The sequence below is a fragment of the Dromaius novaehollandiae genome, chromosome 21 (assembly GCF_036370855.1).
Source record: "Dromaius novaehollandiae isolate bDroNov1 chromosome 21, bDroNov1.hap1, whole genome shotgun sequence".
Classification (NCBI taxonomy): Eukaryota; Metazoa; Chordata; class Aves; order Casuariiformes; family Dromaiidae; genus Dromaius; species Dromaius novaehollandiae.
The window spans coordinates 5,119,141-5,133,627 of record NC_088118.1 but is presented as its reverse complement, the minus strand read 5'-3'; the positions used below and the strand labels follow the sequence as shown (position 1 = coordinate 5,133,627).

General features: G+C 48.0%; 1 protein-coding gene across 3 annotated transcripts; it reads left to right on the top strand.

Moving 5' to 3' along the window:
- The first annotated feature begins 1,525 nt into the window (after positions 1-1,525).
- SCN3B (sodium voltage-gated channel beta subunit 3) lies at positions 1,526-10,004 on the top strand. 3 transcript variants are annotated; one of them, XM_026099223.2, is made up of 6 exons: positions 1,526-1,645; positions 3,210-3,373; positions 5,074-5,299; positions 6,310-6,448; positions 7,012-7,108; positions 7,613-10,004. In XM_026099223.2, exons 1-5 carry the CDS (start codon positions 1,591-1,593, stop codon positions 7,073-7,075), a joined length of 648 nt encoding a protein of 215 aa, XP_025955008.1. In that variant the 5' UTR covers positions 1,526-1,590; the 3' UTR covers positions 7,076-7,108; positions 7,613-10,004. The 3 variants fall into 3 exon arrangements, with proteins under 3 accessions (XP_025955008.1, XP_025955009.1, XP_064380363.1); XM_026099224.2 differs by having other exon boundaries at positions 7,012-7,112; XM_064524293.1 differs by lacking the exons at positions 7,012-7,108; positions 7,613-10,004 and adding an exon at positions 5,419-5,513 and having other exon boundaries at positions 6,310-6,370.
- The last annotated feature ends 4,483 nt before the right edge of the window (positions 10,005-14,487 follow it).

Genomic DNA, 14,487 nt, shown 5'->3' with positions numbered 1-14,487 from the left:
GGAAAAGTGTTTGCTGCCTTCGTTCTCTCTCTGCTTTGCACGTATGCAGCGTGGGGACCAGCCTGCGCGTGCACGCCCTTAGCACCAAGCCCCCAGTGCCGGGAGGCCGCAGGGTGGTGTCGGCAAACACCACCTGGAGACACACTTCCTCTGCAGTGTCGTGCCCTGCTGTGAGTCGACGTGCATCTGACTGTCAAAAACGGATGGACAGCTCTAAGCCGATGCTTTCTAAAGGCTGCAAATTTCTGTTTGGGGGAGTCCTACTGTCCGCGTACTGGCTGTGTCCAACACTTGCTTCTGATGTTTGGCACTGGAAATTGCTCGTGTGCCATTCTCTGTTCGGGCTGGTCAGGTTTAATTCGATTGATTGTGCTGTTTATTGAGCTGCCATCAGAGTAGATGCTGTAAAAAGAGGGAGCACGTTTAACAAGCGCTTGCTTTTTCCCTCTGTGCCCACCGTGACCTTCAAAGTTAGAAGAGCCCTTCTGGGCACTGTGGCTCCAGTCCAAGAGGAGAAAGCCCAGCCTGCTGCTGGCATTAAACTCCTGGGAATCAGACTGGAACATGAGAAGAGAGGATTTCCCAGTATTTCCAACTGTGACCTTCAGAGCTGTACAAATGTTGGTATTAAACTCATTAGAGGGGGAGGCCCTTCTGTGACCTCCGTGGATAACTGTCCCCCACCCTCCCCCTCGGCTTTATTTTGGAGGCCGGATGAATGATGCCGATATCCCCTCTCCAGCTCCTCTTGCTAAGCTGCCCCGTCCCTGCAGCCGTGGAAGCAGGATGCCCAAGCGCTGACCCCTCCAGCGACCCCAGAAGGCGCTGCAGAGCCCGAGGGCAAGAGCGGAGTGCAGGTAGCTGCTGGCACCGGGGCACAGCCGAGCCCCCAAGCTCCTTCCCCGCTGCCGGCTCCGCTCCGGAGCGCGACGGGCAGGGAGGAGCCCGGCTGCGCCCCGCGGAGGGGCCGGGGCCGGGGCCGGGGCCGGGGCCGGGGCGGGAGGGAGGCGCCCGCGCATGCCTGGCGTGAGCGGGGCCCCCCGCCCGGGCGCGGCTGTGCTCCGCGCAGACGTCGCCGGCGGAGAGCGCTCGGCCGAGGCGCGCGCAGGGCGGCTGCACCCCCGCGCAGCGATGCGCGCTGCCCCCGGCCGGGCCGCAGAACAAAGGGCCGCCGGCAGCCGCCCCCCCGCCCGCGGCTGAGCGCGGCCCCCGCAGCCACCTGCTGCTGCGGGCCTGCCCGCGGCGGGCGGCGGCGGCGGCGGGCGGCGAGGGTTGCCGCTAGCAACGGCGGCGGAGCTGGCCGCGGGCCGCCCCGGGCCCTGTCCGTGGTGCTGCCGCCGGCGCTCGTGGGAGCCCGGCCCAGCTCCGTGCGGGTTTCGGGCCGCAGGGAAACGCACCTTAAAATCCGCGTGAGCTCGCTGCTTCTGCCCATCCTCAGCTCCCTTCCCGCTGGCGGATCCAAGCCAACAGGCGCTGAGCGGCTGGCAGCCCGAGGCATCCTGTTGCGCTGGGTACAAAGTGAGGAGGGGAGAAGGAGCGTTTTCCGAAAGAGCCGCTGCCTAGCTTGAGAAGCGCTCCTCGCTCAGAACAATGGCTGCACTGCCAAGGCTGGTCCGAGTGTCTTCAGTCGTGCTGGTGGTCTGGGGTAGGTGCTTCTGTTCCATGTTGTGTTCAGCCAGGTTCTCCCCCGTACCTGCAGCTTGCCTTTTGTATGATGCTTCTTTAAAGCGCTGCCTTTCCTAGCGAGGGTCCTTTAATGCTAGCTTGAAGCCCAGCCTTAGAAATGGCTTTTAATTTTGTTTACAAGAGGAGAAGGAAATGACATTCATACAGAGTTAATATGAATGTAATGGAGTTAATACGAACAGAGAAAATACATTACTGCTAAGTGGTCCTGTGGCAGAAAGTGTGTGCTTTAAAATGCATGCAAGTTCTTTAGTGATTCCAGTTTGTTGTTCTTTTGAAATTTGCGATGTAATTTAACATTTGGTTGCTTCAGAGAGGTTGTGCAAACCTTTGTGCAGTACATATTAATGCTTGTTTTCCATGCAGTCTATATAAACTAGCGGAGATCTTTTTTTTTGTAATTTCAGTGTTCCTTACAAAATGAGCAAAAGGTTTGTTAGTTCTGCAAAAACAGGTATATCTCATATGCATAGGTACTTATGGCTCTGTGTGTATATACATGTACATACTTAATTTAACTGGAGTTAAGCATGTTCTAGTGGTTTCTTCTTTATTTCTCTCAGGAAGCTAGTGCCACCCATGGACTGGTAATATGGGAGAATTGGCATTTGGCTATTTCCAGCATTTTTCTAGGGTTCTAGGATAATACAGTACTTAAAAGTGTGAGTTAATGGTATCTCAGAGGCTGGGGAGGAGGGAGCAGCTAGCAAAGTCAGCATCTTCACAGGGAGCTAAACTCTAAGCTGTGGAGGCAGGTTTGGACAGATGTAACCCAGTATTGTTTAGCCCAAGGGACAAATGTCAGCAGGGATTTCATCTGAGATGTTGCGGTGAAGCATTTAGTTTTATAAGAAGTATTTAACTTCACAGACTATGATTTTTGTTGGGTTTGGGAGGGCACTCTTTTATAGTTGTCAGTGTTAGCACTGATCTGATCAGAAGCATTTTGAACAAGAATGCATGTAAAATCAATAACTCCCCCAGCTGCTAGATTTGCTAGAGGCTTAGCCCCTTGGTTCCGAAATGCTCTTTATGAAACCAAGAAACAGGAAGGGCGGTGAATCCTAACAGTTTGTTTTGAACACACTGCCAGACTAAAACATCCAGCCCTTTTAACTTAGCACAGAGGCAGAGCTTGTTCCTGTGCTTGAATTCTAGGCTTTCTCTAATAATTGCTCTAACGGGAGCATGCTCAGTACGTGTGTGAGAGAATGAACAACGCCTCTTAAGTAGCATTAATTACTATGGAAAAAATTAAAGTTGTGGCAAAGCAGATGCTGCAGAGGTGAATCTGCATGAAGTGATCACAGTGATCTATTATTATGAATTATTTACATCTCAGAGAAGGAAGCTTGGTAAAAATTGACATTTGAGACTTACCTGTTGTCAGAGGACGCTTAGTAATGAATCATATGGTTTCCATTGGGGATGATGTGATTGTAAATGCTGAGCTGTGGATAACTGATTTCTCTTCTATTTCTTGCGCTTCTCCTCACTTTTTCTCTGTTGCTCCTTTTTCCCAGCTGGTTTTTGTTCTGCCGTATGTGTTGAAGTTCCCTCAGAGACAGAGGCTGTCCAAGGGACACACATGAAGCTACTCTGCATCTCTTGCATGAAGAGGGAAGAGGTCACAGCCAGCACCGTGGTGGAGTGGTTCTATAGGCCTGAGGGTGGAAAAGATGAACCCGTATGTATGTTTGGTAGCTGAGTTCTTGCTTTCAGAGGTGTTACTGTGTAACGTGGTCCAGCGAACTTTTGCAGGAGAAGCCAAAAGGTATTATCAGAATATAGTTTTGTCTTACCACGGGATCCCTGAGGAAGACTCTGTGAGAGAAGGAGAGAGATCAACTATGAAAAGAAGCTTTCTACCACATTTTGATTCAGAGAGTACAGAAATACCCAGCAGGCTGCTTTCATATCATGGAGGAAAGCAACTCTTCTGAGTTCAGCAACATGCTGCAGGTCTTCACAATTTCTGCAGCATTTTTCACCCAGAGGTTCCGTAGCACCAGTTTTTGGCAGTAACTAAAGCATCTTTTTCTTGCCTAGCTGATTGGCTAAGCACTTGGGCACCACGCGTAGCCATGAGCAAGCTAGCATTTCTTGAGCCAGGGCAGTTGGACCAGATGACCTCCAGAGGTCCCTTCCGATGCCAGCTGTTCTGTGATTCCTTGCAGGAAGAGCTAGAACCCATTGTTGAGTTCAGAGATTTGGGGTCGTACGTGTATGAATATGAATTTCCAGCTCCTTTCCTTGAATAGGTGTAGCCTAATAAGTAAGGAACTCGAGAAGGGAAACAGAAGTATGGAATGACTCCTGGTACCCTGGGAAAGGCTCACCTGTTGGCTTCTGAACCCCCAAATTGTACTTTGGAGGTTAAATCAGGTTCCAGTAAATCTGCAGTATCAAAATTTACTTCCTTTCACCCCAGAGGAAGCAGCGGTATCCTGACTGTGGAATCAAGTGAGTTCTAGATGCACTGCCTGAGCGAGGGATCTCTGTGAGTTGCTTTGGATCCCTGTCACTTTTGAAAGTGAATCAAAATGGCAATCTTACATACAAGGGGCAACTGCAGTTCAAGAAAGAATGGTAAATCTGAGAATAAGTAAGTTTAAATGCATATATTTCTTTCTAGCCATCCTATCTGAGTATTAGAGAATTAGATGAGTGCTTGTGATTCATCACGATTGAGAAGTAGGATCAGACGAGATGCCAAGTGATTTCTCATTGTCTGAGAACTAGAGAAACTCCAAGGAATGAGACGGGAATTCACATTCAATCACCTGGGTGATGTTTTTGCTGATGGCAATCCAAGGAATGCTAATGCAAATGAGTGAGGGCAGGCGGTTTAATGATGTGGACTGTGGCGAGCTAGACACTTGCAAGAGATTAGGCCTGCGAAAGCTACCCGAGCTCTGTCCTTCTAACGTGTCATTTTTCACACTGTCAGATTTATGCTATAACACTTAAGCTGAACATCCTGTGGCTCACTAAAAATGATCGTCTCTAAGGTCATCTTCGCTTTCTGAAGATGATCTTATGTCCAGTAACTGAAAGGCTGGGAACGAAGACATACAGGATTCTAGTTTTAGTTCCATTGCCGATCTTCTGTGTCGTTGTCAACCAACATCTTTGCTTTTCTATGCCTCAGTTTTTCTACTTTCACGATGAGGCAATTCAGTTTTCTCTCCTTCATAAAGTATTCTTAGATTTTGAAGTAAACAATGGTAGACTATGAATACGTGCTGTTTCCAAATAGGCCGCATCCCAAAACATACTTGCCAAGCATGTGTAGCTAGAGGAGGAGGTTGTTTTTGCGTGCGCTGAGTTGTTTTCCAAGATACGAGTCAGCGATTAATCAGAACATCTCTTTGCATTTTCTCACAGATCTACGAGTACAGGAAAACAAATCATGAATTTCCGAGCCGCTTCAGTGGTCGGCTGCAGTGGAATGGGAGTAAAGACATGCAGGATGTATCCATCACTGTGTTAAATGTGACCTTGAACGATTCGGGTATCTACACCTGTAATATTACCCGGGAGTTTGAGTTTGAGATTCACCGACCTCTCTTCACAAGCTCCAGACTGATCCATCTCACCGTGGTGGAGGAGGGTATGAAGGATTGGCAGAAAGTGTCTTGTGTCTAACGTGCCGTGGGTGTCATCATCCAGGCACGCTGCGGGAGAGGGGTGACTGAGCTGCCAGATAATTGTGTCTTTCTTTGCCGACAGCAAACCCTACACCGGGTTCAAGAGGAAGGCCCTGCATTTTGTTTTGTCGCTGTAGCCTCACTTCAGGCACAGAGTGGTTGTGTGAATATGGGAAGGTATATGCAAGGAAAGCCTGGGCAACTTCTAAGAACGGCTAGGCAGGTGCAAAGCGCAAGCGGAGGTTTCCAGTTTCTCTGCTCAGAACCCTCACTTCTCCCCTGGCGGCTGTAGGATGCTACAGCACAGCCTTTGCTAAGATAGCCACGGCTTCTCCTTCCTTGCTTCTGCTCCCTCTCTCTTTGAACAAAACTCATGCTCCATTTTGATAGCAGTCGCTTGCTTCCCTCTCACCCCCTAGTCCCTCCATACCTTTGCAGCGCTGCCCTGGTTTTCTGCTCCTTTTGTTCTCCGCTTCAGTGCCAAAATCCTGGCCTGTTGAAAATCAGTGGGAATTTTGCTGTCGACGACAGGGAGGAACAAGGTTTTTAACCCTCGCCTTTTCCTGCTCTGTCTTCCCTTCCTTTCCTTCTCTGTGTTTTGATCTCTCTCAAATTACTGTTCTCATGGTGGTGCAGTACAATTAAGTAACACCGGGGAGTAAGAACTGCAAAGGAAACAGTGTGTGAAGATGAGACTGGCTAACAGTGAGCGATCTGTATGAAAGCGTGCCTTGCAGAGAATGCACGCAAGCCCGTGTATGTCTGATTCCTGTGGAAGCACACAGTGGAATCGCTGCTGGCATATTCTGTTGGCAGCAGGCCCTGACCTGTCTTCTCACCCCTCACAAACTAGTGGCATCCTGGTTCTCTGTGGAAAGGTGGGTTAGGAAGTAGGACATGAGGGTGGAAAGTTTGAATCCAGCTGCTGTGCTCCAACAGTAAATGATCAGAGATTATTTCATTTTCTTAACAGCTGGAGAAGACTTCACTTCGGTCATCTCTGAAATTATGATGTATATTCTTCTGGTCTTCCTTACCTTGTGGCTACTGATAGAAATGGTCTATTGCTACCGGAAAGTCTCTAAGGCGGAGGAGGCTGCCCAGGAAAATGCGTAAGTGTGAAATCTCCCCAGGTGTGACCTGTTCTCAGAGGGTTCTTCAGCTGTCTCAATGCAAGTTGTACTTCAAGAAGACTGAGCTTTGCTTTTTACACATTTCTAGCTGATGTTTGCCATGTCTGGAAGCGTTGCGAGATTTAGGAGTACTGAAAGAGGCCGTGAACTAACAAAGTGAGGGACAATGCACCAGGTAGGAAGAGTGGCCAAAGTGTGCGGTATCCCAATAGTGGCCTCCTGTGAACTGTGCAGAGGTCATTTCCTGGAAGGTTTACTTGCAGAGCTCTGACTCAGAAGTCTGCGGCATACGCTGCTTTTAAGAAGGAGAGGAAGAGAAGGGTAGTTCTGGCTGTTGACACAGGAGAGAGATTCCAATTCTATACTGTCCCATTTCCATCTTTCTACATACATGACTTAGATAACAGTGCTCTCTGTGCGTGGAAAGAAGGATGTAGGCGTAGGATTTTACACCCAGGGAAGGCTCGGTGCTAGATGAATCTCAATTGGTTTTTGCACAGTGTCACTTGAGGTTATACTTTCCACTTTCCTTCCAACTGCAGGACAGACTACCTTGCGATTCCATCAGAAAACAAGGAAAACTGTGCCGTGCCGGTGGAGGAGTAGCAGAGAGGAGACAGTGGAACAAATGGCAGCAAGGTAGGTGAGGAGCGAGCGGTCGACTGCTGCTTGTGTCTGTCAGCCCTTCAGCCTTTCTACAGTGGGTTTGGTGTGTGGGGCTGGAGAAGTGGTAGAGGGGGGATTTCTGGAGTCTGGCTGTGCTTCTTCCCTGGAACTTCCCCAGTGACCTTAAAAGCAATTCAGGTATCTTTGGATGGTGGGTGTGATCAGATTATTTTAAAACCTTAACAAGCAAACATACTCACTTTCAGGCCATGATGTCATTGTCCTCAGCCCATTTCTGGGGAGTTGGGCATAGTCACTCTCCCCTCCGTGCAGATGGGGAGCTGTGCTCGGGAGGCATATGAAGGCACTGCCTCCAAAGGGAGCGTCTGCTAGGAAGTACTTTGTGTGCAAAAGACCAAAATCTAGATCTTTTAAAATCTTTTCATTTCCTGTCAGTTATCATGCTAATTGTATCATGATCGTCACTTCAGTAAGATCAAATGACTCAGGCTCAGAGTGGGATTCTCTCGCTTGCAGGGACTCTGAAGACAGAAGGACCCCGTCATGCCAGCCAGGTTTGGGAGAACTCTCTGCCGTCGGGAGGAAATGCGGGGAAGTGTAAATTCTCTTCCATTTGCCTTGGACTCTGCACAACCTTGACTTTGGCTTCGTGACTCCGTTCTGAGCTGTCAGCCCATTGTTAAGGGACTCTTCTTTTGAAGCATGCTGAGCAAAGGGCACGGGGGTGTGGGCAGCACAGCTCCTTCCCAAGTTTCAGTCCCATCATCACGTTAACGGCTTTGTAAATATTAGTGTCGTTTCTTAGCTGCTGTGACCACCACCACCTGTTTTTGCAGAATATGCTCATTCTCCGTTGCAGAGGTAAAGGTTGTGTCATGTTACTCTGACCTGCAGGACTGGAAGTGAGGTCATTCATTTTACGGTGATGCTCCATTTGTTACAGCCCAAGAAGTCGTTATAGGTGTGAAACAGGAAGAATTTAATTAACTAGCTGTTGCTCGGTAAGTTGCTGTGGACTTTAGGCTGCCAGTGCAGACGTAGAGAGCAGCGTGAGGGCTATAATGCATTAGAATTGTTGAAAATGTGTAACAAGAAGGATGAGTCCCTGTGCAAAGTTCAGACTTGCTTTTGAAGGAGAGAACTGTGAATCTAAATCCTTAATCTGAATTCTAATTTGGGAGGCTATATGATGCAAGTATAAGAATCCCTTATATTCTCCCTTTCATTTAGCAAAAGTCTAAAGTCTCACTTCCTTCCCTTTGCCTTGTGTAGCAGATTTACTCCTCAAGTACACAGAGACCCCCAGTGAGGGGAACCTGCGGAGTGGTGTTCTGCGACAGCAGGCAAGCGTGGGACAAGGTATGCAGTGACCTGTTTATGGGGAGACCCCTGAAAGGAGGACAGCCGGATGCAAATAGGCAAGCAAATTAAATAGGCTGCATAGCCCTCAAGAGGACAAGGACAGACAACTTTGTAGGTGGTGGCACCTTTTGTAACCGTGGTAGTGTTTTTGTACCGTAGTGTAGCACCACCTAGCGGCATAAACAGGACATTCTCATTCTTCAGTAGTGATTGTTTCTTGTGGTAATTATTGTGTAGTTCGAATAGTCAGCGGGCATCTGACGTGACCCATTGCTGCCCAGGAATTATGCTGTAAATTCAGTGTTTCCTATACAAACTTGCATTTTAAATTTCAGCAGATGAAGCAAAGTAAAATTTGTTTTTAGGCCTCTATAGACAACAAATACAGGTGGGTGGAGCTCAACAACTAGGATTATGTGGAGAAAGCAGGCAGAAGCGTTGGCCTGGAGTGGAACTGTACCTTAATACAAAATGGGAGATGGTTGGGTTTTTTTCATATAGTACATGTAGTTTTTTTCATATAGTACATACCTGCTGCAATGGAGCCTATCCTGCTTGCAAGCCTTTGAAAATTTTGCTACACTGATCGCTTCTTCATGGTTATAAAATGCTCGTGAATCAAGGCATGCTTCCCACATGTGGAATTTCCTCTGCTTTGTTCTGCTGCAGTTTATGTGTTCCTAAAATCGCAGAAATTACTCCAATTTTAAGTCAGGCCCCGGCCAGATTTCCAACTGGCCATTGTTCAAAATTCCTTTTTGGAGTGAGTGTCAACTTTAGCAAACTATCGCAATCCCGGTCCTTGCAGTAGGATGGCTGTCAAGTCCAGAGCCAAGTCTGGCAATCTGAGCACATTTTCCAGACGGAGCACACTTGTTATCTGGGTACTGGTTCCTTAAAAACCTGATATCCGAAAGGGTAAAAAATCAGTTACTCTTCTAAATCTGTTGGGTGTCTTCCCTTTCCCTAGGCCAATTTAAGATGGGCCTCAGGGCAATTGTGGGCATACTCCCAACTTTAGATCCACGGCAGTAGGTCGTAACTCCAGGGATCCCATTGCTGACCTGGTGCCCAGGGTGGTTTTTAGGTAAGGTCACATAACCTCTCTCCTACTTTAGCTCTGCTCCCTCTCAGTCTTGGTGAATTATTGATAACCCTCTCGTGTCATAACGCTAAGCGAGTTAACTGAAAACTTCTCGAGAGCTACCTCAGGAGGTAAAGAAGAGACGTCCTTTAGTCCTGCACCTTCCAGTACCTTACACGCATCTTCTCGAGATGTCTTTTCTGGACGCATCTTTTATCTGTCCAGATCCTTCAGACGGATGTGACTGACCCCCTGTGTTCTAGGTAGGGGAAAACTGTGTGTAAATTTTGCTCAAGATTCTCACAGAAAAAAAATGGAACCTTTCAAGGGCAGTGTTAAAGACAGGCTTTGTCCTGGAAGAGATGGCCCTGGTCGGTACCTGAAAAGACCTCTGTATATTTGGAAACAACAGAAGAGACTCCAGAATAGGCAGGACAATAAAAACAAAGCACTCACAAGTCATGCTGTTTGTTTGATAATTTTTTTTAATTTATACCATACTTCCATTGTACTAGCTACTTTACATTAAGTTTTGGCTGTGTAGCCTTTATAATTCCTAGGTTCTAGCAGGTAAGTTTCATTATCTTTTTATCACACTTTGCGCACAGCGCAAAGTTTATGACAGTTAGATCTAACTCCTAGAACAAAACCACAGTTCCTCCCCCCCCCCCCCCCCGAAGTTCACATTAGCGCTACAGGCTGTATCGGTCTTGGCCGACAGCACCCCCCTTTCCTGGGCTCTGGTGATGTAATCCAGAAGGGAAGTGCACACTTAGGGGTGAATGGATGACCCCCTTCCCTATCCTTGCTGACAAGAGATGATCCTTGTTAATTTGAGATTATGCACAGCAGTCGGCATTGCAGGATCCAGGGCCTCGGGTGGGGAGAGCATGCTCCAGGTTTTTAGCAGCTTTATCCAGCCCTAGAGCATGCGATGAGGGATGAACTGCAGGAAGAGCGACAACATCCCGGAAGCGCCACAGCCCCACGATGCCAGGCTTCGGCGGTTGTAACGGTGTACGCTGAAGTGTGCTGCTGCCGCTCCTTCCCTTCCGACCTCATCGGGCCAAGAGCCAGGTTAGTGCTTCCCTATCTGCTATTACAAGGGAGGAGGGCTTTCGAGGACAGAAACTACGCGTGTGGCGCAAGCTCCACCTCTTTGCTGGATAACGTTGCTGTCTCACAGCAGCCACTCTCCCACACTGTAGTGCCGCTGGGGCAGTTTGGGCCGACACTGAGACGTGACCGAGCAGCTCTAGAACCTGAGCTGCACGTTTGTTTGCATCTCTAACCAGCTCAGAGTTTGGGTTGAGGAAGGTGGCCATTTATGTTAGCAATGGAATTGGCCTAAATGAGTGAGGTAACAGAAACGGCCAGAGGATACACCTCCCTGAGCCATGTGCAAATATAACTCCTTCAGCAGAAGGAAGTCCTTTTCTTACTGAAAAAACAGAACACATTCACTTAAGGAGCGTACAGACTGCAGCAAGGAAAGGCAAGCAGGGACAGCACCACGTCAGTCCACCTATGACAACGGGCGTGATTGTCTGGCAGCGAAGGCGTGAGGGGAGAGGGAAGAGCAAGCGCTGCAAAACTTGTGCGGGAGAGGAGGGCCTAGGACAGCATGTATCCGTGCTAACAGTGAAGCCCATGCTCTCTGGCTTGATAAGAGAATAATCTCTATCAACAGTTGATCAAGACAGGAGATCAGTGTTATTTGGCCAGTGTGCACATTTAGGAAAAAAAAAAAAGTATTATGGCACAGAGAGACTTGGGCTGTAGAAACTGCAAAGCATAGCTCAAAGCATGGCAGGCAAGGGGAGCGGGCCAAAAGGTCAGGACACTCGCATCTCGGAAACTACGTTGCCACAAATGTTTTGTGAGCCACTTACCTCAGATGCTTTGGTTTAAGAGTCTCTATTTGGAGTATTGTTTAAGCAAGCCCCTGCTGGATATTTTAACCAGTGCTGAGACCTTCTGAAAAGTCTGAGCCAGAGTCCACGACCGTGCCACAGAATTTCTCAACGGTAGCAAGCTTGCCAAAGATCCCGTTGGAACGAACTCTTTGGATTTTAGCAGGTAACTCGGAAAGCAGAGTTTCGCCAAGAACTGTGGGGTGGTAGCAGCAGCCGTGGCAAACGTGAGAGAATCCCCCCCCACCCCGAGCCAGTCCCTTCCTTCCTTAGCTAGCAGTGCTGCTTTAAAGCTTTTGTTACTGACTGTGCTTTTCACCTATAGCATGCTGGGGAATCGGAAACTTCCACCGTTAAATTAGCAAGCAGTCTGCTTCTGTCCTGGCTGGGGGAAGAAAAAACAACACTGAAAGACCACTTGGTCCTATGCTGAAAAATGGCTAGTTCAATACATTCCTCACCTGGGAGGAATTATGGAAACACTGTCAGGACACTGTGTGGAGACTTACTCTCAGGCAGCGTAGTATTTCCAGACCGATGGCAGAGTAGGACTCGACAGGTTGGCCAAGCACTATGAAAGCACCCCTCAGGGGAGACTGGGCCACACCAGACAGAGCCTCTTCCTAGATCACTGCAGTAGGCTAGAGACTGTGCACTTTGGTAGTAGCGTTCACAGATAGGGTTTATTTACATGGCACAGTTAGCATAAAGCCAGCAGGTGTGATGTTTAATGTATTTGAAAAACCTCAGGATGAGGAGTCACAAAAGTTTTCCCACTTCTCGTTGCATAAAAAAAAGCACATCTAACTAGCCAGGAGGGAGTTTACTCCCCTGAAACGTCTGCCACTAACCTCTATTTTGAAGCTCATTTGTCGAGAGCAGCGCTGGTCTTTAGGAGTATCTCCACCACTCTCTCGTAGTGCTGCATGGTGTGAAAGCTGGAAACTGCCCTCTCTGTCTCCCTTCTGTTCAGGTGCTTCTGGATCACTGAAAGGTGATGGAAATGCAATTCTGAGAAGGAAGAGCTGCTAGGAAGAGGAGCGTGCCACAGCCTACACGGCACAGCAGCTCTGCGTTCACCAGAACCTGCAGGTATGCGCTCCTTTCTGGTTAGCATTTCTGACACGCAGAAAGCCGGACTGTGACATTTGCAGGTGTCCATTGCTCAGCCTTGATGTATGGCAGGCTTTCCTGTCACCTTTGTACCTGTACAGAAATCACTCTATTTAGCAGTAAGCATTTTTGACACGCAGAAAGTCAGACCATAAGGTTTGCAGGCGTGTCCTTTGCTCAGCCTTGATGTAGTGCAGCCTTTCCTGTCACCTTTGTATGTCTACAGAAATCACTGCAGAGCCTAGCCAAAAGGACTCATCAAGCACCTGGACCAAAAAATGTCTCCAGGCACTAGCTGGGGGGGGGGGGGGGGGGGGGAACGCAAAAACACCCTCCACCTTCTCATATAAAGGCAGGAAAAAACATACAGATATGCTACATGGTTTAGTGCTGAGGGGACAAGTAGGCTAAAGTCTGTCCCCCTCTACACACAAGAGAGCTTCTGAAACTAATGGGGTCTGATGAGAAACGAGTGCAGCCTGGCATGCAAGACTTTCTGAGAGGAGATATGGCAATGCAGGGGGTCATTATTTCAGAGCAGCTTTCGTGCCGCTGCTTTAAGTCGAGCACAGTATCGCGCTTTGAACCACTGCCTCTTTCAACGTAGGGTCGTATTATAGTAAAGACATATATCTCTTAGGTTTCTCTTTGTTAGAAAGCACTGATGTAGGTAGATAGATGGAGTCAGGTGGTCACAAGCAGTCTGCTGGTATGGCTGAATATAAGCTGTGAGTAAATACATATTCTCTGTCAGCAGCATACCTGAGATATGTTGGGGGAGATCAAGGTTATGTTACTTCGCCTCTCTGCTCCCAAAGGATTTATGGAGAATTTAGTATCTGTTAATATCAGTTAATATCAAAGTTCTGTGGGTGACCTATGCCTTGGATTATTAGTTCATTTTTGACTAAACACCCAAAAGTATGGTTGTCCAATTAATTAATAGCTGAGCTACTATTCTTTCCATTGCAGGTTCCTCCCTATCTTCTACAAGGAACGCGCAGACCCAGCAATGCCCCTGTCTTGGGCACACGTTTCTGATCTCGCCACCTGAAATAACGTAAGCCTTTCATCTTTCCCAGAGTTTACCCGCAGATTCTGCACTAGATACATTTGGTATCTATTTTATGATATGCGTTATTGCATAGCTGTTATCTGGGTCTCAAATTCAATTTGAGCTTGTCCCAGAGAGCAGAACCCAAAACGCCTCTTTTAAAGTAAGCAGTAGAAGGCAGATAGTTACTGGAAATAAGACTGTATGAAGCTGGGATTAATGACTGTATCATCCTCCTGTATAAGCAGGTGAGATGTACAAAGCAGGAAGTCAGAAAGTGCAACAACTTTTGCCTTCTCTCTTCCTCCTCCTCCCAGTAGATAGTATGGTATTTGGCAAGAATTAGACTACCAGCTGTTGGCATTGATTTGTATGTATTACATTTGGCTAGAGAAATGCTTTCTAAAACATCTGTTTTGTAGTTGTTAAGTTTCTGCAAATTAAAACCTAGCTACGCTCACCTGGCAGATTACCAGCGGCAGAAGGATCGGACGGAGGACCTGGCAGGGGAAGCGTGTCGGCGAGGTGGTACGAACGACCATCCGCGTGGGTTTTCTGGCACAGGTAAGCAACGCAGGCAAGTAAAGAAGTGAAACCCTGCCAATGAAAGCCAAGCTACCACCTGGCCGTGCCTGCTTAGGGACGGCAGAAGTACCCCCTCCTGCAACATTATTCAGGTTGTGCAGTCTTGCTCCTAGAAAGCATTACTAATTTATTCAGGAAATTTAATCGTAAAGTGAAAGGGCCAAATTTTTCTATGGATGCAAAAGGAATTATTCTGTCCGGTGGAACTGAACTGCGCTAGGAGGTATTTCCTATCTCAACTCTCTGGAAGAAGGCAGCCAGACAAAAACCTTGCTGTGGT

Coding starts and splice junctions, on each gene's coding strand:
- SCN3B (XM_026099223.2), top strand. CDS start 1,591: ATGGCTGCACTGCCAAGGCTGGTCCGAGTGTCTTCAGTCGTGCTGGTG. Junction 1,646..3,209: donor AGTCGTGCTGGTGGTCTGGG/GTAGGTGCTTCT, acceptor CCTTTTTCCCAG/CTGGTTTTTGTTCTGCCGTA. Junction 6,449..7,011: donor GAGGCTGCCCAGGAAAATGC/GTAAGTGTGAAA, acceptor TTCCAACTGCAG/GACAGACTACCTTGCGATTC.